The 26,020-nt window shown below is 32.3% G+C and overlaps 2 protein-coding genes across 3 annotated transcripts; one reads left to right on the top strand and one right to left on the bottom strand.

Moving 5' to 3' along the window:
• Positions 1-1,220: 1,220 nt before the first annotated feature.
• LOC105966469 (small ribosomal subunit protein uS12) lies at positions 1,221-2,551 on the bottom strand. The gene is made up of 4 exons (XM_012991026.2): positions 2,411-2,551; positions 1,816-1,971; positions 1,616-1,742; positions 1,221-1,523 (listed from the first exon to the last, which is right to left on the bottom strand). The coding sequence occupies exons 1-4, from the start codon at positions 2,413-2,415 to the stop codon at positions 1,383-1,385; spliced, it is 429 nt and encodes a 142-aa protein (XP_012846480.1). The 5' UTR covers positions 2,416-2,551; the 3' UTR covers positions 1,221-1,382.
• A 12,113-nt stretch (positions 2,552-14,664) lies between these two features.
• LOC105966448 (peroxisomal fatty acid beta-oxidation multifunctional protein AIM1) lies at positions 14,665-23,763 on the top strand. 2 transcript variants are annotated; one of them, XM_012991006.2, is made up of 18 exons: positions 14,665-14,967; positions 15,097-15,168; positions 15,602-15,664; positions 15,750-15,806; positions 15,894-15,961; positions 16,040-16,121; positions 16,210-16,265; positions 17,483-17,785; positions 18,058-18,144; positions 18,858-19,032; positions 19,136-19,245; positions 20,268-20,431; positions 21,256-21,510; positions 21,602-21,723; positions 21,841-21,962; positions 22,101-22,249; positions 22,625-22,763; positions 23,581-23,763. In XM_012991006.2, exons 1-18 carry the CDS (start codon positions 14,874-14,876, stop codon positions 23,623-23,625), a joined length of 2,163 nt encoding a protein of 720 aa, XP_012846460.2. In that variant the 5' UTR covers positions 14,665-14,873; the 3' UTR covers positions 23,626-23,763. The 2 variants fall into 2 exon arrangements, with proteins under 2 accessions (XP_012846460.2, XP_088679817.1); XM_088823691.1 differs by having other exon boundaries at positions 14,737-14,967; positions 21,602-21,726.
• The last annotated feature ends 2,257 nt before the right edge of the window (positions 23,764-26,020 follow it).

The following is a 26,020-nucleotide window of genomic DNA, read 5'->3' as shown; positions in this document are numbered from 1 at the left end:
AGGCCAACAACCATATTTTTTTTGCTTAAATTGATGGAAGGTCAACAACCATACTTTTTTGCTTCAATAGTTGCAGCCCCTTCTTGCACAAATTACCATATCTCAAATGCTGACAAATAAAATTTAGGGTTAAATACAAAAACACCCCTGTACTATGGACTTTGTATCATTTAACCCCCTGTACTAGACATAAATACAAAAACCCCCTGCTATTATATTTTTTTCCAAAATATGACGAAAATACACCTGCTAAACCTATAAATATAAGCGTTTGTTTGAGCCATTTTCCACAATATTTTTCAACATTTTCGGTTAATTTTATTTGGGAAATTTTTATTTTTTTTATTTTTTCCTTCAAAACATTTAATTACTTAGATTTTTTTTTAAATTTCTGAATAAAACCTTTTATTTTTGTCATTGTGAATTTATTCATCTGTTTCTTAAATGTCTTCCGGTAGTTCAAATTCTCAACAATAATAGGATTGTAAAGATGTTTGTAATATTAGAATGTTTGAACTACCGGAAGACATTTAAGAAAAAAAAAATGAAGAAACTCAAAATGACAAAAATAAAAGGTTTTATTTAGAAAAAAAAAAAATGTAAGCTATTAGATGTTTTGGAGAAAAAAGTATAAATACCAAAGTTTTCAACGTAAAATTGACTGAAAATGGTAAAATATATAGTGGAAAATGGCTCAACATATATATATATATATATATATATATATATATATATATATATATATATATATATATATATATATATATGTATGCTTGAGTAGGGGTATTTTCGTCATATTTTGGGAAAAATGCAATGTGAGGGGGATTTTTGTATTTATGTGTAGTACAGGGGGGTAAATGATACAAAATCCATAGTACAGGAGTATTTTTGTATTTAACCCTAAAATTTATCAGTACTTTATCTTTGAAGGCCACTTTCCTTTCAAACATAAATTTCCATCAACATAACATAGCGAAAAAACTTGTTTGATTTCATTTGGATTGTCATCACACGAGTTTTTTATTTTCTTGTCAAATATGCTACAATCATTATCATTAAAAAGTAACCGATATCCTTGCTCAATAAATTTTGAATGATGTTCGAAACATAAGGAACATCTTTAATGAAACAGTAACAACATAACAATCATGCAAAACAAAGCAGTAACAAAACTTTCCGAGGTATGTGCACTAAGTCCTGCGTTTTATGCATGAGACTGGTTTTAAAATTGCAAGCTTTGACTAGAAAATAACAGCAGAGTGAAGTAAAACTCTATTACAGTAAGCTAATGAATGACAGTGTATTTTCCACAAAAATAATCAAACGTCTGATCGAAAACTAAACGAACAGCCACATGCAGGGTAAAAGATAAATAAAAAGAACTAAGATCTCGGTTTTTCCTTCTTCTCCTTGAAAAGGGCAAGGAGAGAAACACCAGATACCTTCACCACCTTAAAACGAACCCCGGGAATATCTCCCACAGCGTGTCCCTTTCTTCCGAATCCAGCAATCAACACTTCATCCTGTTTAACAATAAAGTTTGCAATTTTATCCATTAATAAACAAATATATATTATAATAAATAAATAAATGATTAAAGAGGGGGGTCTCTCACATTTTCCTCAATATAGTTCAAACACCCATCATTGGGAACAAAAGCAGCAATCTTCTTCCCGTTCTTGATGAGTTGAACCCTAGCACATTTACGAATGGCAGAATTCGGCTGCTTAGCTTCAATACCTCTGCATTGGGGGAAACAAGTTAGTCGTGTAAAACTATTCATTCAATTCAAGGCGTACATCATATCAATCTCACATTTTCTCAAGCACGATGCCTTTGGCGTGAGACGAGCCAGCAAACGGCTTCTTCCATTCATTACCAAGGTGAGATTTCTTGTATGACTTGTCAGCCCATCTTTGCCTCCTACGGTGTGACTTGAGCTTGCGCCCAGCTCCCATACCACGTGTCTTACTGCCATATGGTCAAACAACCCATCCAACCAATTAACAACACTAATAATATAAACTTCCAGAAAACTACCATTGTGCATTGATATTCAAAATCAGCTAACAAAAACACAGTAACTCATGCCACTAGAATCAAATCAACACAATTTCAAACAATTGCATTAGCCTTCAAAATGTGTAAATTCAAATTCAATAAGGGATATAAATTCTGCGTTTGAAAAAGTTTAGAATACATTTTCATTGAACTTCTCCGATCTACAAAAACAGCCAATTATTCCAATCGACATGAATTAAATTTCAGTCAATCAGATACACGTTACAAAGTTAACTAAAACCAAAAAAAATAAAAAGATGAAATTAAAAACTTTAGAAACAACACAAAACACACAATTCACGAACACAAACAAAACAACGAATTTAAACAAAATGCAAGCTCGTCGTACCCCATGATTGCAGAGTAGAAAGAACGGCGAGGCTAGGATTGAGATGTTGCGGCGAGGAGGAGCAGCCGAGCTTAAAACCCTAATCCGAAAATGTAACGGTGGCGATATGCGCTGTTATTTACACTTAAAGCTCTAAATTTGGGCTCCTTTGAAACGGTACTTAAGCCCTTCGGCCCATTTGTCTGTGTAAAAGCCCATTCTACGAAGTAAAGCCCAGATTCATTAAGCCCGTTTAGTATTATTATTATTATTATTTTTATTATTATTTATTTAAAATTGAGTATATTAATAAACTGAAATGCTAAATCCCACAAGAAAATTACCGAATCACGCAAGATCCGGCCAGGGCCACGCAGACGGCCCAATAAGGAGCAAAGGCTCATCAAGGTGGCTCTAGCCCGTTACCGTTTGCCAGATCCAGTAAAGACCAAAGGCCCAAGCAAGGTCAAAGGGCACCATTAAACCCACTAAGAGAAGAAGGTCCATTAAACTGGTGTGCTCGTTAGGCGAGAGGGACCAAGCAGCGGGTCGCGAGTAACCCGCGAGAGAGAGAGGCCTCTCGCTGACTCACCCTCCCGCCAAGCTTCTCGCCAGACCAGCCCGGAGATGATTCTAGCTACACATGGAGGCATTTAATGCACGTCCAATCCACTGACAGACGCAGAGGAATGTCGTTTCTGCCCCCTACTTTTTGCACATGCAGCCGCCAATGAAATGACATATTAAACTGCATTGAAGGTAATTTGGGGTCCGAATGCCTAAATTACCGCGATTGGACAGGTAAATTAAATTGAAGAATATTTGACGTCCGTCCCCTTTTTTAGTATAAATAGGGGCAGTAAATACAGGAAAACCACAACGAAATCATATACATCAATTACATACAGAAGCATAATATCTTCTTCAGGAAGTTACTGACTTGGCCGTCGGAGTGCTAACTCCGGCCTAATTCTTTTCTTTCTTGTAGGTTTATCGTGGGCTCCGGTCCAAGTTCAGGCCTACTCAACTTTCTAAACCAGCCCACCACGAATCCAGCCGGATCAACGCACATAACTAAAAAAATTATTTCTCTAGAATCCTCCAACACAATAAAAAGAACCTTACCGGTCTTCCCTATTCTACCACAAAATCACACACAAAATATTACAAGTTGAAATCTGAGGAAAATCTTTGCAAATTTAAGATGCATTTAAGATAATGTTCTATCTTTAGCTACTAATTTCATGAATGAAACAAATTCCCACTTATTTAGTGTTGTTTTTATGGTTTTTCCGAAAATAAAAAATAAAATAAAATAAAATGCATTTTCGTTCGATCTTGGTTGACAATGGGTGGTTGGTTGACAGTGGGTGGTGACGACGTGTAGGGTGATCCAGGGTGACTCGGCATGTGAGAAGCAACCGATGTCAGTGGTTGTAATGCTACCATAGAGTTGCCTGCCTTCATGGCAGGTGCAGAACATTGTAATCCTTAATACTCCCTCCATATTGTAAAACTCAAAAGTGCGTGTTTTGTCCATGTAGGACATTTTTATTGAAATAAATAATGAGCTCAAATACATAAAGTATTGTGAAAAACTTTATTGATATAATATAGAATATTCTCTATAAGAGAACAGTACATGGTACATGAAAAGATTGTGGATCAGAAGAAGAGATTGTACCCAAAAAGGCTACAATCGCCATTTATATAAATATAATTCTCCAAGGGGAATCCCGTACCGGAAAGTGAAATAGTGAGCTCTTGACTGATTATAAATAAATATGGAGAATACTTAAGATGTTATCAAATAACTACATGTACAATTATTGACACTTTTATTATTATTATGTTGGTCATTAGTATATGCATTTACAAATGCAACTGACCATGAGTATTTAAAATTAGTCATGAAATAAATTATACATTGACTTGAAGTCAATATATATAAAGTTGTGAAGCCTTTAGTACAAAAGTGAGTAAACTTATGGCGGTATATTTGAATACCTTTAGAAAAATATATTTTTGATGCAATCAATTTATGGTATTACAAAATTACTTGACATGCATTATATGGATTTATATGGATGCAATTAGCACATAACTATATAGACCATAAAGTTAATAAAAAAAATTAAAATGCTTGGAGCATATTAGAAGAGGTCTAAAGAGTTAGACTCTATACAAAATGATCCATTTTAAATATTAAAATATTCGGGATCCTACTACAAAAACTACTTATAGTGACGCTACAAAGTATCACCAAACGTTGGTTTTTGTGACGCTTAGTCTATAGTGACGTCTGCCGAAAGCGTCACATAGGTGGCCGTGGTAATAATAAAATAAAAGGTATTTTAGTGGATCTAAGCTTCAAAAACAAAAACAATTACATACCTTGAGCGAAACTCCTTTGATTTTTAGCACTTGTCATCTAAATATGCAAAAAAAGAAAAAACACTTGATCGGTAATTATATAAGAAACATACTAACATTATGTGGAATAAAACTAAACCAAGTTAACACTTTATCTTTGCTACACACAACCCCATATATAAATATAGAATATAACGAAGTAGTAATCTTCTCATAAGCCAACCTCAAGTAAATGTAACAATCACTTAATCTACAAAGTATTACTTTGATATGATAAATTTATATAAAAGAGAAGATCAAATTATTCCATAGTGTACCGAAATTAGTAACTTTACCTTCGATTATAGAGCGCTCGGCAACAATTTATCCCATAGGTATAACCTCGCTGAAGTTGTTAGAAACACCTACTGACCTTTTTAAGAAATGGAAAATAACTATTTATTACAATTAGAAAACTCTTTTGAACCTAAAAATAAGTTAGGTTATATAATGTGCAATTTTAGTTATATTAAGTAGAACACAACGGTTCCAGTATTCTAAAAGACAAAAGATTGTGTGTATTACTTTATTCTGAACTAAGAACCAATACTAACTGTGTAAGAAATGCAAGCATAATTCTCAAATACGTGCATTAGTAGATTATGTGTCTTCGCAAGAGTTTAACCTGATATGTAGCACATAAGATTCCAATCAAACTACTTCAACTACTATATCAAAAATATCTGAAATATTCAAAATATAAAGCACGATTAAGCAAACACTTCTAAGTATTTTCCAATAATTGATCATCAAAGAGACTGCCACGTTTATTTGTAAGGTATACAAGATGACATGTTCTTATTGTTCTTTTAGTCCATGGAAATAAAAGATCAACCAATTTTGTTTCCATATTGACATTTTCATTTGGCCAAATAGCTACAACAACATCCCATTAATGCCCAAACACAAATCCACTCGTTGAGAATATAACATAAGAAAATCAATTCTATAATTCTACAAATTCAAACATATACAACATTGAATTTTAAATACCGGTCAAATGAAAAATAAGATTTTGAATTCTACAATTTTTTATCACGATTGAAAAAATGTATCCTGAATTGCTTCAAGAAATATAACATTATTTATGTATTCAATAACCTGAAATAAAAATATTAATATACAAAAAATTAATTCAACATTACATTCAGCGAAATAGGAACATGACTCATTTTAATTCCATCTAAAAATAATTCAAAATCGAAATAGTTGAGTTGTACAAATTAATCTGAATAGGTTGATGTATTCAATAAACTAATACAACAAAATCAATGAAGCTTCTTACTTTTATCTGAAAATATTTCAAAAACCCAATACACATTCCGCAGATTAATCCCAAAATACAACAACAATTAAAAAACCCTAGGAAAAAAAACTAATAATAGCGATTAAGTTTTACCTCGACGGCAGTTTACAAGCATAAAAGTTGTGTTCTTCGAGTATTTTTTTGCGTGATTCCACTCTACCGAAAATCGCCCAAGTATTTGATCTGCTGGAAATTAGATGCAAGGGAGAGAGAGAGAGGGGGGCTGGAAGATAATTAGAAGGAAGCTGCGTAATTATGCCCCTGTAAATATGTAACGTGATTCTTTTATAAATTATTTTAGTAGGTAAATGTATTTTTTAGAATAATATTATGACACGTTATTTAGAAACGTCATATAATGTATTTTTTAGAATTAAAAAAAAAAAAACATATTAGCATAAACCAAACAAAGCCCGTTTAATTTTATGCGTCACAATAAGATGGTTATTGAGACGAGTTTTACAGAGCGTCACATTAAAGCGTCATTAAAGTGTCACTTTAAAGCGTCACTAAAGCCTATTTTTTTAGTAGTGGGAGAATATGATACTATCATCTTAGTGAATACCTTATTTACAAAAGGAATAGTCAAATAAATTGATTTTGCATTATCACTTTGGACGATCTAAATTTTGTGGAGACTCATGAAGAGCTCACAAAGACAATTAATTATTGGGTGACATAATTTGAGATGAAAAATATTGGAAGGACAAAGTTTATCTCAGAAGAAGGATCTATCAAATGGAATCGTTATCCATTATATACATAAGAGATTTTAAATTCGTTCATATGACTAAAACTCATCCATTGAGTGGTATTATATTTGTCCGATCATTGGATATTAGTAAAGATCTTTCAAGCTCTCGATAAGATTATTACACTAGGCATGACATAATTTTTTTAGTTATAATGTTGGGGAGATATATTTTTACAGAGATGTGAAGATATTGGATTTAGTGTAAAATGTGTGTAGCAAAAAAATCTTATCTGCGATTTAGACAAACAAGAAAAACTTGCACAAAGATAATTTTATTGAATTAAAATAAAATATATTGCGGGTTACAAACTCTAATTTAATCCTCTGATTCTTCTCTCAAGAACAATATTTGTTTGACTTTGAATTTCGCAGTCGGGTCGTTGACTTGATCTTCTCCGGATTTGATTTGGATTTGAATAACGTCTTCCAAGGGTCTTGCGACTTGAATCTCGGATCGAACGCTGAACTTACGGGTTTTGACTTGAAGATCTTGAAGTTCTTGATGGATTTGGCCCTTCAATCTTCTTGATGGATTTGGCCCTTCAATCTTCCTTCGATCTTGATTTGTTGAAGAACGCCCTCGATTTGATGAAGAACGCCTTGAATTTGATGAAGAACGACTTGAATATTGTAGAGAGAATTTTCTCTACGGTTTTTCTCCTTCTTGAGTTGTGCTTTGAATTGTGTAGAGAGGGTCCCTATTTATAGTGGTAGAATAAGAGTCCTACTTAAAGTCTACTTGATGACGTGGCGCGATTTGATTGGCTCTCTTTAAATTGATATTTATCTCTTATAACTTGGAAGAGAAGAAATAATCCTATTGGCCAATAATTAATCGATAATTATCTCCATAACTTATTTTGTAAGATAAATTATAATTTAATTTAGACACAATTTAATTGGCTAATTTAATTAACCAATTAATTAATTTTATGCGTTACAATGTGTATTGCACTATTTTATGGAAAATTTCGTGGATCTTCAAATGGATATAGTTAGCTACATCAAAGTCAAATAACAAGTTATCATATTCGTATATCGAAATTTTGCCAACTACATCATTCAACAAAATAATCAAAATCGAAAGTCTTATGCTGAAATTAGGGGGAGCGTGATCGCTACTTAATTGTAATATTGTACTCTTTTTCCTTCGACTAAGTTTTTGTCTCAATGTGTTTTTCTTGCAGGTTTTAACGAGGCAGTGCCATGCTCACAAGATTTGCAGGGATATACTCTTTTTCCTTCGATGAAGTTTTGTCCCAATGGATTTTCCTAACAAGATTTTTAACGAGGCATATTCCATAAATAGTGGACATTCAACGGGGAGTGTTGTGAATTCAAGGAGGTTATGGATGACCACCATTACACTCTCCATTAACCCCACGTTACATCCAACATTATTCATCATTAAGGTCTTGTAACGGATGACCTTTGACTAGCTTTTCTACACCTGTATATTGGGTGCGACATATTGTATTTTGTAAGTTGGGGACATGGAATAATACATTATATTTTCTCCCTACTTTGTTCTCTTCTTCTTGTATGTCTTTTTCAGTTTTACAACTCTATCAAGCACATGAATATTATTACGTTGACCGGTTAGCAAAGCAAAGAAAATAATAATAAAAAAAATAAAATTGATGTGGTTGACAATAATATTATTGTGTTTACAGTAATTTTACTGTCATAAAGAAAAAGCAGAAAAAAGTCAACGTCGCTAGAAACAGGCGTAAACCGCCGGTCAATGGCAATGGCAAAAAGAGTAAATGTCGGTCTACGGTGCCGGAAAAAAAAGATACTATTAGAAAAAAAAGTTTAGAAAAAAGAGTCAAAATCGGATTTTTGTGGTCAAGATTGATGAAATTGAAGTTAAATTAGGGTTATAATTAGGAACTAAGTTGAAAAGGTTGGGGATAATATTGTCATAAACATTAAGGTTGCCTTTAATTATAGTACATTATAAATGAATGGACTTATTGGCTAAAGAGATAAACGACATGAACCTCAAATAATAAAAGTTGTGGTCAGAGACTTTGTCATAAAAACCCCAAAATCAAAAAAAAAAAAAAAAAGGAAAAACAAAACTCTAACTAAAAAAGTGTTTTAAATTCATATTGTAGTGGATGTCCACCATTACTCTCCACTATTAAGTACCATTAGCACCATTATTGACCATCGTTACTAAGGACATTTGATGGTATTTCATGCGCTATATATAACACCATGTAATGTTTTTTGTACATAACAAAATGAAGAGAATAATATACTTGGGTCCCGCAAGGAATGACTTAGTGATTGGAGCAAATGTATCTGTCAAACTATTACAAAGAGTATAAATTTACTCAATTCACATATAGTTGAGTGTTATTTCATTATTTTATATATATATATATATATATATATATATATATATATATATATATATATATATATATATATATATATATATATATATATATATATATATATATATATATATATATATATATATATATATATATATATATATATATATATATATATATTAGGGGTGGAAATCGGACGGATCGGATCGGATTTAGGGGTTTTGGAAAAATTCCGATTTTTTCGGAAGTCTAAATTGACTTCCGATTCCGATTCCGAAAATTTCGGAATTTAGAAACTCGTTCCGATTCCGAAAAAATCGGAAATTTTGGAATTTCGGAAAAAATCGGATATAATGTAAATTTTGAAGTTTTTTTCGAAAATCTGTAAGAAATTCAAGAAAAAATTAAGATGTTAAAAAATTGAAAGTTGCAAGGCAAACTTGCAGCCCAAAACAGAGAAAAACCGATGAACAGAAAATCGTAAACTATGTTTCAACCAACAAAAGCACAGAAAAATATAGAAAAAAATCATAAACGAAGAAATTGGAGAACAAAATTTAGTTTCTAACGCCAACTTTCATCTGAAGCCTCCAACTCCATCAAAGCATCTTCAATTTCGAACCAGTGCTGTAAAAAAGTAGAATTTATTGTGAGGAAGAGTGAAGAGGCAAAGAAGATGAAAATGGGTTGAAAAAAGGTATTAGGGTAGTTGAGCAAAGCGGCGCTGCAAAAGAGAAGAAATGAAAAAAGGTATTAGGGTTGAAAAAAGTGGGCTAGTAATTTATAAATGGGCCAATATAATATGGATCACATTTTTTTATATTCTTTAAACAAATAATTCTACATACCAGCCCAAAGTATTTCTTGGTTTTAGCATGAAGATACATATAATAATTTTTAAATATATTAAAAAAAATCGGAAAATCGGAAAAAAAACCGGAAAATTTCGGAATAATTCGGAATAATTTCGGATCGGAATTCGGAAATTCCGGCAATTCTATATCAAATTCCGATTCCGATCCGATTTTTTTCGGAAATTTCGGAAATCGGATTTTCGGAATTCGGAATTAAAAAACTTGTTCCAAAATCGGAATTTTTCGGATCGGAATAGGCGGAAATCGGAAATTTCGTTCCGATTTCCACCCCTAATATATATATATATATATATATATATATATATATATATATATATATATATATATATATATATATATATATATATATATATATATATCCCTCTATATAAAATTTTATGTTAATAGATTAAAGTCAAAAGTTTCAATTTTTAATAAATTAATTGCATTCATTGTGAAAAAATACCTTTAATCAATTCATATCAAACACCCAAATCTCTCTGCCAAATCAAATTCCCCAAAACTCTATACCAAATCAAACTCCCCCAAAACTCTCTCTCTTTCCTCCCAATTTTAATTAAAAAAACATGTCAAATTCGTGAAGAAAAAAAAATATATTATACAAAAATTCTCACTCTCAAACTTCATCAAATGTAAAAGTCAAATGCAAACAGCAAACACCAACTAAAAAAATATAATATGTATTATTCAACTACAAACAACATACTACACTCAACCAAATGCAAACAACAAAGTGCAAAGATGAATATGCATCATCTAAGTAAACAGTAAATTAAAATATGATTAACATCATCTAAATTCAAACAAAAACCAAAAAAAATTAAAAGAAAAAAAGAAAAAAGAATACACAGTACGCAAATGCAAAACACAACAACAACAGCAACAAAAAATCTTCCAATGTCAAAAAATAGAATTTACAGTTTGCAAAACTCTATTATTACTGATTGCAATTTGCATATTTCAATTTTATGTTTCAAATTTAGTTTGTCAATTTAAATTATTTTTGGTGTTTGATGAAGCAAAAAATCAATTAAAAATGCAACAAAAAATATAAATTCACTATAAATAAATTTAGAGAGAGAGGGAGAAGCAAATAACTAACTTTGTAACCAAGGAGGTGTTTGTTGTCGACCAGGAGATAATCTCATAATGTAAAGCTCCCTTTTTTTTTTCTTTGTCTATGTATTCCTATTCCCTCATACAAATCATATGGATTCTTGTCTATCTATTTCTTCAACAAAAAACAAAAAAAAAAAAAAATAGAATGCGAAAAAAAAAGAAAAAAAAGGTTTGAAACGAAAGAGAGAGTAACGCACGTGAGAGAGATCAGGAAAAAGAGAGATTTGAGATTAGAAATAAATAGAGACATGAGATTGGTTATAATGAGAGAGTAATATGTGGTATTTGTTCCCTAATTAATTGTGGGTGTTTATGTCTATATACTAACAATTTAATTTAATTTATATTATTATTTTGAGGCAAGGGACCTACATATTCATCTAGCAACTTGGATCCCCACATATATAAGTTTAAATTAGGGTTGTGCATTGGTTGGTTTGGTTAAAAACCAGCCATAAAACCAACCCATCCCATTCAACCAACTTTGGTAAATATTGGAAACCGTTATCGACTCAATTTACATGGGTTGGGTGATGGTTGAAAACTAATTTAATGGGTCGGTTGGTGGTTTGGTTGGTGAGTCATCCATCTAAATATTTTTTAATTTTTTTTATATTTTATTACTTGTTACAACGCTATATCTTTTATAAATTAAATACAACTAGTTCAACAATATTCAAAACGTTACGGGCATATATATTGAATTTAAACATAAATAGTTCAACAAATAATAATCGTCCAAATATTTAGACTATATGTCTTAAAATTACAATAGTTCAAATTAGATAATTAGGTTAGATTTACTGCTTCTAGGATTTTGGTTTAGACAATTTAATAAATGTGATATAAAATAGAAATTTGAAATAAAAAATATTAAATATTTTAATTAAAATAAATAAATAATAAATTAATGAATAAAGTTGGTTGACCGATATTACCCGACTAACCAACTTTTTAGCATATTAGAAATCATTATCGACCCAACTATATATGGGTTGGTTGACATTATCGACCAAACTTAAATGGGTCGGTTGATGGTTGATTAAATGTGTGTGGAAGATTTTTTGGCAAATGACAAATAAGCTCATTACAAGGAAATTAAATGCAGATAAGGCCACAAAAATAAGTCTTGCAAATAAACACATCACATGTCTTTTGTCTAAAATACCCCTCGTAATATAATTTTCATCAATTCCATCCATTATACTCTAACTTCATAAATATTGCACATTGACACAGATATTGAACAAATATATCACATTAACCCCAATTTTCATAATTTTTTGAATTTTTTGTAGAATTTTTTTCTTAATTTTTATTTTCTGTCAGATTCCGGCGTTGATTCATTTTTTTTTAATTTTTTTTTCTCTCTAAATTACGGAGTTAACAGGAAAATTATTGTCTGGGACAATAATATTGAATGCCACAACAGTAATATTATTGTCCCTAACAATATTACTACTAATATTACTGTCCTAACAGTAATAATACGGTCGAATACAACAAAATTGCAGGCCAAGACGATACAAATTAATTAATATAGTAAAGTTATTGTCTGAGACAGTTAAATTACTGTCTCCAAGACAGTAATATTAATAAAAATAAATTAAAAAAAAAAATCAACGTTGGAGACCGGCGGTCAACGACGGCAGACCTGTCGCGGAAAAAAAAATTTCCGAAACAAAAAAATCAACGGCGACTGACCGACTGTCTCCGGCGGTGGCGGTCAAAATTGGAATAAAAGTTAAAATTTGTTAATTGGTAAATTTTGACTATATTGGGGTGTAAATTATGAAATTGAAAATGAGGGTTTCAAGGAGTTTGGGTAATTTTTGGTATATGTAAAAGAGTCTTACTTATTTACAAAATAAGTTTGAAGAAGGTAAATTTATTTGCAACACAAAAAAAATTAAATATCTTTTTTTAATTAAGATAATTACAGTTTTGGTCCCCCAAGTTTGCACGTTTTGCACTTTTGGTCCCCCATTTACCGCCGTCAACAAAATGCACGCTAATGTTGTCACATTTAAAACATTTAGTCCCTCCGTCTGTTTGACCGTTAAGAAGTAACGGTCAACGGTTGAAGTTTGGGTTTTTCTTTGAGAAAATTGCAATAAGACCCCTGTATTCTTTCAAAATATTCTAAAAACCCCTAAAGTTTTATCCAACCATAATTTAACCCCAATTTCATCAATTAAACAATTTTAACCAATGACCCCCATCGCTTCTGCTCTATTAGTGGAATCCCAAAAAGCGGAAAGTCGACCACGGAATGTGAGCCACATGATATGTACCCCGATTTTTCAAAATCGGGTAATCCGACGTTGACTTTCTTTTTAACTCGGTTGACTCTTTTTTCGATTGATATTTTTTTCCCGTTGTTGACCGATGTTGAATATCGAGTTAACAACGTTGACATTTCTTTATTGATTTTTATTTAAATTGTTGAGTAGTGAAAAAAATATAATTTAACAAAGAAAGTCAAAGTTGATAATCCGCGAGAAAAATAATGTCATAAAAGAAGCCAAAAAAAAAAAGAAAAAAAAAACTTCAACGCAGGTCAATGACGGGAAATTTTTAAGACAAATAAAAAAAGATAATAATTAACGGCCGTATTAACCCTATAAACCGTTGTACTAGAGTGGTTATCTCATTTCCAAATTACTCCGCACATGCCTAATTCATATTCTTAATATTTTTTTGAGAAGAAATTTGGGATGCATTGGCGGTTCCAAAAAAAAATGAGGGGAAGAAATTACAGATTTCAGAATTTTTTTATAATTGTATTTAGGCCCCAAAATTTTAGATAAAAATATTGTTAAAAGTTTGTAATTTTAAGATTACTATACTAGATATTAATATAATATTATTATTGTGTTATACAATAATAATATTGTGTTTGATCGGAAAAAAAAAAAGGCACAGGAAAAATTTCCACAAATATCAAGAAAAGTAAAAAAGTCAACATTGTTAACCGAGAATACAATGTCGGTGAACGACGTAAAAAACAGTATTAAAAAAAAAGTCAATGCCGAAACAAAAAGTTAAAAAAAAATCAACGACGGTCAACGATCAGCGGTAATGGTGGTAAAAATGGGGGTCGTTTGTCAAAATTGATTAAATGATGAAATTGAGGTTAAATTAAGGTTGAAAAATATTTTAGGAGTTTTTAGAATATTTTGAAAGAATACAGGGATCTTATTGCAATTTTCTCAAAGAAAAACCTCAAATTCAACCGTTGACCATTACTTCTTAACGCTCAAACAGACGGATGGACTAAATATGTTCAAAATGTAACAACATTAGTGTGTATTTTGTTGACGACGATAAATAGGAAACCAAAAGTGAAAAACATGTAAATTTGAAGGACCAAAAATACAATTATCGCTACTTTTGTCGTAGACCTACTTGCCATTTGCCCAAGATTTTTCTAGTTTGGTTCCTTTATTTGCATTTGACTACTTGAATAGTCTTTGGTCTAGTATTATTTTTTTGACTTGGGTACTACTAGTATTCACAACTGCCAAAAATTCGACACGCACTGTAATTTCGTGGTACCGACTGTTATTATTTCCCTCGCTCTATTTGCCAAAATCCCCAAAACAAACCATCACACTTGTTTTCTCTCTATTTCTTCGATTTTCTCCTTGATTTTAAAAAAAGAGATCAAATAATGAAGCAGGGTGGAGTAACAATGGAGGTAGGGAACGACGCCGTTGCCATTCTCACCATTTCTAATCCTCCCGTCAATGTCCTCTCTGCCGCGAGTAAGTTCTAATTGTATCACTTTCCGCATCACTATGTGTAAACATTGTTTGTAAATGTTAAAATTACGATGATTTCGTATTTGGCTGCAATTGTTTTCTGTATTTATTCTCTTCTTTTTCATTTTGTAGTTTTTGATAGACTGAAGGAACTGCTTACTGAGGCAATGAGAAGGGATGATGTTAAAGCAGTTGTTCTTATAGGTGTTGCTCCATTTTCTTCATGTTTTTGTATTCGGTTATATATATTATAATTAAAAATCACAAATCAGTGTTCGATATGATGATTGCTGATTTAATGGGTGCCTGAGAAAAAAATATTGTTTATCTAATTAATACTTTTTCAAGTTTTTTTATATACACTTAGAAATGTTAACTTGAGATTTATAGAATGTCAGATGGAGATATATTGTTTTTTCGAGAATTTCCAAATATGTAATCAAATTTTATGTTTGATTTTTTTAATTCAGATGACATTTAAAATTCTTTTTATTCTTGAACTCTCACTACTTAAAAATTGACGGTGATCTAGTATTGCTAATGTTGTTATATTGAGGTCCTCTAGGTTTTCATCCCCAGTGCATGCTGCTGCAATTTGGAACTGAAACTGATTTTTGTTAGTTTGTTCAATTTGAAGGCAATGGCGGCAAATTCTCAGGTGGCTTTGATGTCAATATTTTTGAAAGGGCACAAAAAGCTGGTATACGTTTATTTTTTGTGCGATTTAGTTTTATTGTTATTCTGTAACCTTGACCACATGCATTGGGATTACGGGTATTTGGCAGGGGATATTTCTATCATACCCGACGTATCTGTTGAGCTCTTTGTCAACGTGATAGAAGGTCATTGACTAATTTAATAAATGTTTGATTTTGTATTACTGAAGTTTCTCCTAGATTTTTCTAGTCATCATTATTTTTCTTTGTCAGATGCTAAGAAACCTGTTGTTGCCGCCTTAGAGGGACCTGTGCTTGGAGGTGCCTTGGAATTAGCTATGGTTTGTAATCCTCGGCATATTTCTAATAATGGTCCGAAGTTAACTCATTTGTTATAAGTTCATTCTTTGATTGCACAGTCATGTCATGCACGGATTGCTGCTACAAAGACACAACTTTGCCTGCCCGAACTCATCCTTGGCGTTATTCCTGGTTCAGGAGGTAGGTTGGTATTTTGTAATTCTGATCAGAAGTTCGATTGTTTTTTTTTTTCAAAATAATCCATGTACTAACATTAGCTGTTTGAAAGGTACTACACGTCTCCCAAGGCTTATAGGTTTGCCAAAAGCTCTTGAAATGTTGCTGGTATGTTTTCCTCCTTCCCTCCTTCCCTCCTTTGGCACTTGCAGATAAAGCTGAACATTGTGGAAGATGTTATTCTTGTGTTAAACTCGTGCATTTCTGTGATAAGAGTTTTTGTTAAGAGCTGATTACTTGACTATTTTGCCCTCATCCTTTTATCTTCCCTTAGATACTTGATGTGTCGAAAATCTGACCCTTGGCAAAATTGTCTGCCTTCCCAAGTGCCCTTCTAAACGATAAGTGATGTAGTTAAGAGTACAACATGAAACAACTTGTTAGGGAGCTAGAGAATAGATAGATATAGCAACTATAGTTGAAAAGTTTGCCCTTCTAGAATACTTCGTTTCTTCTACTAGTTAACTCTGCCAAACAGTTTGTGGCCTTTCTCGGAAGAAACGTACAAGAAAACCTTCTTTGAATTTGCCCACCCCTGCTAGCATTAACAAAGAGAGCATTTATGCCACAAATTCCATTTATCAATGTAAGTTCAGCCAGTATATGATTAGTCTTTTCAAACCAGAAGATGTAGAGGACAGAGAAAAAAAAAACTCGAGGGAAGATTGATATATTTATCACTTTTGAAGCATCATCGAGCTGATTTAAAGAACTATTGATTAAGCTTCCTAGTGAATTAATTTAACATTCTGTCTTATATTATCAGTAAGCTATGGCTAGTTTTATCTATTTGGTGATTCATTCATTTTTAAATTCTCAATTTTATTACGCATATCTCCAATATGCATGGATTTAGAATGACTATTCATAGATAGTTTTTACTCTGAGGCCTGTTAGTGAAGGTGCCTAGCCTTGTTAAAGAAAATGAATATGCTACCTCCCTACCAAAGTTACGACTCGGCTTCACTTCAATACTCGCAATCTTTTCCATTGGCTGCATGCAAAATAAATGACTGTAAACTATTTCCAATAACAATCTGTACGAGCTTTGAAATGGCACAACAATTGTTCTGGCGATGCAACTGAAATCATTTATAAATAGAACCATAATTGCAATTTGATCTCTTATTTTGTTGGCTTTAGAGCTTACAGTTGAACAGTTTTAGAACGCTGCATCATCTTGAGTATATGTCTGAACATGTTCAATTGATGTTTCTTTTATGTGCTGCTTTTCCGTGGTTCTAATTTGAATATGTTAAGGGCTTTGTTTTATAAGGTAGGCATTGAACTGAAGCTCAATCTCCAATGTATATGATTTATTTCAGTTATCTAGGTCAATAACATCAGAAGAAGGAAACAAGCTAGGTCTTGTTGATGCTGTTGTTCCTTCAGAAGAATTGCTGACAGTATCTAGGCAATGGGCATTAGACATAACAGTGAGACGTAAACCATGGATACGGTCTCTTCATAGGACGGACAAGCTTGGTTCCTTGTTCGAAGCATTTACTGTAATAAAAAAGGCAAAACAACAGGTCAAACTGACAGCTAAAAATATGCCTCAGCATCAGGCATGTCTTGATGTGATTGAAGAAGGAGTTATTTATGGAGGATATCATGGAATTTTAAAGGTAAATTTACTTTTGGAAATTAAACTATTCAGCTAGGCAGGAAACATGCTGCTTCTTGAAACTTATATGAATATGACGTATGGAAAATCACGGTTTCTTTGTGTACCTTATCTTGATTTCCTAGGTATGGAAGAACAATTTGTTGAGCTCACTTTTTGTTAATATGTGCTTAATATGATGTTGTCTAAATCTCTAGACAGTTTTAACTTGTAAACAATCGGAAGCATAGAGTACCTCATGTTGTTGCAACTTAGTATAAAATGATTTTGCAGGAATTAAAAGTATTCAGAGAGCTAGTCTTCCAAGAAACGTCGAAAGGTCTAGTCCATTCATTTCTTTCTCAAAGGGCAACAACAAAGGTAAAATTGATCCGATCACCCATTTTTGTACTGCTTTGCTCTCTTACATTACCAACAATAGCTTTTTTGCAAATTTCCAAACGAACAATTTCAACTCTATGTATTCCCATATCCGTAGAGTAAATTGAATGAACCGAAATGGTTGTAATAGAGTTTCTCATATTTGTATGAACGTCTAACGAAAAAAAAGGATAGGATAAATATTTTTGAGTCAAATAGGCTTTTGTTTTTTGGGATAGAGGGACCTTCTGAACCCTCACAAATTTTAAAAGTCAACGGATTTTCCTTGCTATAAATACCATTGTTCCCAGTTTTGACATGTCGAACCGTCCTTTATTCAAGTTTACCAATAAAAACAGAGTTTTCGCAAGCTAATGTTTGCAGGAGAATATTTCCTCATGCAGTTTTGTATGGCTTATTATAGTTTTGTGTTTGCCTCTATGATCCTGAGTTTGCTATTATAACATCCATTATGCCTCCTGTTCGGCTATTTGATAGATATTGATTAGGTGTTTTACGAAAATTTATGAGCTATTTATACCTATACAGTAGTCGAGATAAGTTTTTGACTCAAGGAAAATTTATGAGCTATTCAACTGAAGGAAATTATTGGTGCTCTTTTTTCTTTTTCATTTTTCCTCTTCATGCAAATGCTTTTAAATGTACGGAACCTATTCTTTACTGGATGAGAAGTCAAATTTTTAATCATACAGTTACCTATTGTCAATGATATTGGGCGGAAACCAAGACCGGTGAAGAAAGTTGCTGTAATTGGAGGCGGGTTAATGGGCTCTGGCATAGCTACAGCTCTTATTTTGGGGGATATTTCTGTCCTTCTCAAAGAAATCAATTCCGAGTACCTTCTGAAGGGAATAAAAACAGTAGAAGGTTATTTGAAATTTCTTATAAGCTGATCTTTGAATTTCTTTGATGTTCTTTTACTTATTTTAACCTTTTGAATTACTCATTCTCTCTCTGCCTTGAGTGGCAGCAAACATCCGAGGTTTGGAGTTGACAGATGATAAAGCAGAGAAAGCTCTGATGAGGCTTAAAGGTGTTGTAGACTACTCTGAATTCAAGTATGTGGATATGGCCATAGAGGTATGCAGGAGAGACTACATTTAGTAATATGCTTAACTTTTCAACGTATCTTTCTATATTTTCCGATTCTTGTTTTGACTTTCTTTTTCTTGATTACTTAATGGATTTATTTATGATGTGGGTTCATATTCTGCATGAATGAGGAAACCTTCTTAGAAGAATTACTGAAAATAATATTTTTGTAGGATGCAACTCTAGTGGATTTATTGCCTATACTTTAATGGGTCAATTCAGTCGAGTTGTTTCCATATAGAAATCTTAAAGGTAGTCTGGAATGATGAGTTTATGTTTAATATTCTATCAATGGAGTTCTTTTCAAAGGAAAGTCTGAAGTTTGTATGAATTATGGTATAAGTTGTATTTACTAAAGTAAAATCATAGACTTATTTTATATTAACTGTTACAAGTCAAAGCAGTTGTAATTTCTTCATTATTTGATAAGTTGGTAAATTAGGATGTAGCTTGGGGACTTGTTGGAGTCTAAAAGCCTCCAATTTATAAAAGTGAAGGAAAAAATTTCTGCTGACAAATATTGTCTTTTCATTGACGACAAAATCTCGCAAAATTTGTTGAGGTGCTTTAGAAAAGGTTGAATATGTAATGTCTTCAAAAAACTTATATTTGTTGACATTTACGCCTTTTCTAACTAGGATTAACTACGTATAGCACCTAAATTATTTTTGTTGACAGTTATCTTTCTAGAATCTCATCCTCTTTATTTGCTTTTCTTTAATCCTTTATCTGCATTAAAATATCCCCCAATGGTTCTCTTTGTTTATAAGTTTTGTAAACAGTAACCATCTATGCATATATACCCATCTTCAGATCCAGTATTAGTCTACCACAAAATCTCTCCATAGTTAAGTTAGTTACATTTAGCACCGACTGCCAGGTCGTTTATAAGGCAAGAAAAGTTACGTCTTGAAGTTAAGTTAGATCATGTCATATGTGATTTATAAGAATCAGTGCCACTCTTGTGGTTTCCAACTATAAGCTTTCTGATACTGTTATCTATAATGCAGGCTGTTAACGAAAATATTGCCCTAAAACAGAAAATCTTTGCTGATACTGAAAGAGCATGCCCTCCTCACTGTATTTTGGCCTCAAATACATCGACCATTGACCTCAATATAGTTGGAGAAAAGACGAAATCAAAAGATCGGATTGTGGGTGCACATTTTTTCAGGTCAACTTCTCGATAAATTTGCTGTGGGTTTCGTAAATCTTGTTGCAACTTAAAGCATTATTCTCTGGAAGTTTCAGAAGTGCTGTTAGCTATTTGGAGTGTCTGAAATTCATGACAAATTGAACATATTAACCATTTCCATCGAATCAAATGGATGACAACAAATTTGAAGAAGAAGAAGGATGAGGGGAAATCTCTATTCAGTCATCTCCTCTTAGAAATTGGAATAGAATATGGTATCTTTGTAGCATGCTTATAATAAAACTTATAGAAAATGACACAAACAAAAATAGTTAACATGTTAACTGAAAATTTGAACAGTTTTCAACGATCAGTTCAGTTTGCTTTCCCTTTTCCAAAGACATGGCCGGGATTTATTAATCATACTTTGGTACATTATGTATCTTTAAATCCATCTCCATTTACCAACTCTCATTAGGAGAGTTGGTACCTAGCCTTACCAATAGGGTAAAAGGTCTAGGGTTCGAGTCCCCCCTCCCCTACTTCCCCTTGTAATGACTTGAATTACTCAAAAAAAAAAAAAAAAAAAATCCATCTCCATTTTAATGCTAAATTAATCTGGCAGCAATGTACCCCTTAGGTTGGAAACATGTTTTACTAATAGTTCTCGATTTCTATGCTTATATATATGATATGGCTAGTTCAATAAAATTCTCTTTTTGTACACATTGCTTTCATACCTCAACAGGATAGGGCATGTTGTACAATTTGGATCCGAGTGTTTAACATACTGGCAGTTTTGTCTTATCCTAAAGTGACTACAAAATTGATTTAAATGCTAACTGAGATGCAAATGTTGACAGTCCTGCCCATATAATGCCTCTCCTGGAGATTGTACGAACAGAGAAGACTTCTTCTCAAGTAATTCTTGATCTAATGACTGTTGCAAAGACCATACACAAAGTTCCGATTGTAGTGGAAAATTGCACTGGCTTTGCTGTCAATAGAACTTTCTTCCCATACTCCCAAAGTGCACATCTTTTGGTTAACTTGGGTATTGATGTCTTCAGAATTGATCGGCTAATCGGCAATTTTGGATTTCCTATTGGTCCTTTCCAGTAATTTTCTTTTCTTCGATTGTATATTTCTCTATCAAAGTCTTTATTATATACTAAAAAAAAATGAATAAGACTCCTGGTTCTTTTACAGGCTTCAGGATTTAGCAGGATATGGAGTAGCTGTTGCAACAACGAAACAATTTTCTTTATCATACCCTGATCGAACCTTTGAATCTCCATTGCTTAATCTTCTTATACAAAATGGGAGAAATGGTTGTAAATGAACTATATTTCTACCTTATTATTATTAATTTATTATTATTAATTTTTTTTTTTTTGGGTTAGATGTACATGTTTAATATTACTAATTTGTTGTGTTTCCTATTGCAGGTAAATGTAATGGAAAAGGATATTATGTCTATGAGAAAGGAAGCAAGCCAAAACCTGATTCTTCAGTGCTCCCAATCATAGAGGAATCTAGGAGGCTTACCAATGTTATGCCTGGTGGGAAGGTATATAGTAGGTTTTACTGTTTTATTTAAAATTGATGGCAGCATATAAGTATTCGAAGTTGTTACGTCATTAACCCTGCTACTTTTCCTATATACATTCAAATTTGAGTAACTATTTTATAATGCTGGTCCATGCAGCCTATATCCGTTACTGATGAAGAAATTGTGAAGATGATCCTCTTTCCTGTAGTGAATGAGGCGTGTCGTGTTTTGGATGATGGAATTGTTATCCGAGCATCAGATCTAGATGTAGCTTCTATTCTCGGCATGAGTTTCCCATCTTATAGGTGAGTTCTTTCGGCATGTAACACTAAGATTGGGAGTGTTGATTGCTTTTTGTTTACTCTATTTACCTTGCGCACTTATATGAATCCAATTAACTCGAACCTTGAAAAGATGCAGAAAAACCTGACCGGCTGTATTTAACTACATTAAATGGAACAATTTTGTTTAAAGATGAAAATGTATATTCTGAATATCTGTAAATGTGTTTTTTTTCTGCAGAAACCAACAGATCAATATCTGTAAATGTTTATTCTGAATACGTATAATGTATATATATAATCATGAATATGCCAGTATAGTGTGGTTATTGAATTTTACCAAGAAAATTGAGTATATACTTAGTTGGTAAAAGATCACTAAGGTGTTTGTTGTTGCAGAGGTGGTGTTATATTCTGGGCTGACACCATTGGGGCAGATCATGTATATACAAGTCTCGAGAAGTGGTCTAAATTATATGGTAATTTCTTCAGACCATCAAAGTTTCTGGAAGAAAGAGCAAAACGAGGCATTCCATTGGTAAATGTTTTTTTAATGCTTACAATTACTCGCTGCATATGTCCTTTTAGTAACATATAGTATTAGCCTATTAGTAGATGTGTTGTGTGTTTGCTAAGTACCCTTGAATTTAATCACATAGTACAATAGATGACAAGCATGGTTGACAAATGTTTCGTCTAAAGGAAAAGCAAAAAAGAAAAAAATTGTCTAATTAAAGACGAATTAAAGAGGGTCATATTTACTTAGTTAGAGAGCCTTTAAGAAATCGTTAAGGAGCGCACCTGAGGTGGCATCAGTATTTTGAGGAATGTCATAAAAAACTTGGAAGTATAAGATATTAGTGTAATTGCCTTTAGGTACTCTAAAGTCTACTATAAAATTTTGAGTAAATATTGTTACTATGTTCGTATTAGAAACGAGTCGAATCAGCTGTTGCAATCACCGATAAAGATAATAAATTAAATTAGAATGTAATATACGTGTATAACCTAACGCATGCTTACAGCTCAGAGACGCATGTATAATATATGTCTTCCAGCAAGCATGATTCATGTGAAATTCTACTCTCTTACTCTCAATATTACGAATCCGAGTTGCCTTTATACTTGAAGATCTGAGATAATAGTTTAGAAAGTGTGCATGTGTTTTGAATATGTTTATAACCATGACCACAGAAGTAATAATGGCGGGAGTTGTAGTGTCATAATATTTTATTTTCAAGTTTAAATGCATGAATGTTTATAAAATCCTTCTTCCAATATATATAATTCGAAATGTTGCCCATTATGCATATTTGGAGTTTGAGTAGGTTGAATATGTTTGTTATTCCATGCAGAGTGCACCTGTTTCAATGCCTTCACGAGCAAGGGCATCCCTATAGTAAATACTAAATATATACTTGTGTGATGCCAATTTATTTTTATTTATACACAAGAACTAGTACTACCATAGTATTTATATGTATTTATGTAGCAGGGCTGACAATCGGTTCATGTGAGCCGAGCTTGGGTTGGTTCAAGCTTACATACCATCGGGCCACGTTACTATATACCACCGGGCCCAATTAGTATAGGCTCAAGTTCGGCTCTTGTATTTTTTCGGATTTCTGGTTTATATCGGGCCTCATTGCTATATAATGTAATGAGTAAAAAAATTATAAAAACAAGTGATAAACAAAATTTACCTCTATTGAAGCCAATCCAAAAAAACCCTAAATGATCTTTGCAAGTTATTGGAAAAATTTAAAAACAAGACTGAAAGAATCTTATTATTGGAAATGTTTTATATTCTCAAATCTCGGTGATAAGTTTCAGCTATTGGATTTCGGTGGGTATTTTGCATTTGATTCATATTTAGTTATTGCCACCGCCACCACTTAATTCATTTTATGTTGCAAAATAAAATACTCTTATACAGTCGTAACTTGTATATTGAGTCACAACATTAAAATAAATCGGGTTTGGCCTATTCAGGTTGAGCCATAGTAGGCTCAAACTCGGTTGATAAATAAATCAAGTTTAATAAAATGGCTCAAACTCGACTCGGCTCACTAAAAAATAAGTTCGGCTCAAATATAATCAAGTCGAGCCATCGGGCTTCCGTTAGGCTCGGTTCAATTGGCGGTCATATATGTATGAATGTTATAGCCTTTGATGGCATCGACCAAGTAAAGTTATTATGTTTGTGTCAGCTAGAACGAATATTAGGTAGGGGTGAACAAAAAAACCGAAAAATCGAAAACTCGAACCGATAAATTGAGCCGTTTCAAGTCGTACCGAATAGCAAACCGCATGTACGGTTTTTATTTTTGAAATACCGAATTATTCAGTTCGGTATGGTGGAAAGGGTAAGTAAATAACCGAACCGAACCGAACTGAACCGAATATATAAAATGACTTCATTTTATGTAATGTATGTATTATTTTACCATAATTTTTACTTTCTATCTCTCAATTACTTGTCTCATTCTAAGCATTTTTTCATAAATTGAGGAATTGTATTTTATTTATTTAGTAACTAAAACTATACTTGAGTTCATGGTTTTAATAATGTGGTTGATGAAAGTATGAAAAAAAAATGAAACACAATACATCATCTAAATTACGTTAAGTCGTATGGGATTAAAGATTTTATATTTTCATTGCATTAGTTAGTTGTGAAAGTAATTGTAATTGGATTCTTTTGTAACTTGAATACATAGTTACTCTTGAACCGAAAAATAACCGAAACCGAGCCGAAAATAACCGAAACCGAAAGAAATCGAACCGATGAAAAATCGACATATATGGTTTTTAATTTTACAGAAACTGATATATTCGGTTCATGTTCGGTTTTAGCCAAAAATCGAACCGAACCGACTCGTGCACACCCCTAACGAATATTCATTCTTGATATGATACCAAAATGTTCTACCCTTTTCCTTATACCGAGTAAAAGTGTTGTTATTGATTTTATATATATTAATCGGAGCTTGAATAAAAAAAGTTCTTTCTGTGTGATACCCCTTTTCTATTTACACTTACTTAGTATTTAGAATATGCTAGAGGAAGACTTTTAGAAAATAATAAGTGTGAAATGCTCGTTTTAAAAATCACCTCCTACAAATAGAAAATTACGCATAATTTTTTCTTTTAAAATCAAAGGAAGAGTGCCCACTTATTCCATACCATACCATATATACTTAATCAACTATCAGAAAAGAGGTATGCATGACTAGTAATTTAAATTATCAAGAGTAAAGAGAGAAATTTCTAACAGATTAGGTAGATCAATTTCGAAAATTAATTTCTCTTAAACCCTTTGTGAAAAAACTTTAAAAATTTAACCACATACTCTCATATGGGTCTAAATCACTACATTAAAATAGTTTACTATATCATTAACCATTGGAGAGAAATAATTAAAGAGATGCACCTATACAGTTTGAAAGTTTAGAACAGGGGAGAGAGACTGTTCTAAACAATACAAAATTTATACCAAAGTAGAAAAGTGAGTTATAAATTTATTCCAAGTGAAATGGATCCATTTGAGTAAGAAAACTTCAAAAATGACTCTGCATGTGTACAATTATGTAAAATAATTCATAATAAATTCATGGCTTATCCAAATGATGCAAAAAAACCTACCAAAACGACCATAACAGAAAGATCTATGAATCTGTAAAAGTACATACAATTATAGAAAGAAAATATATTTAACACATATTATCAAACAACAGGGTATAATGCAACATATAACTAACCAATGAGTATTATATAGAAGTTTGGCATAAGGTG

Source organism: Erythranthe guttata, chromosome 10 (genome assembly GCF_056151865.1).
Source record: "Erythranthe guttata isolate IM_541 chromosome 10, IM_541, whole genome shotgun sequence".
Classification (NCBI taxonomy): Eukaryota; Viridiplantae; Streptophyta; class Magnoliopsida; order Lamiales; family Phrymaceae; genus Erythranthe; species Erythranthe guttata.
Note: the sequence above shows the minus strand (reverse complement) of the source record. Positions and strands in the feature narration are given on the sequence as shown.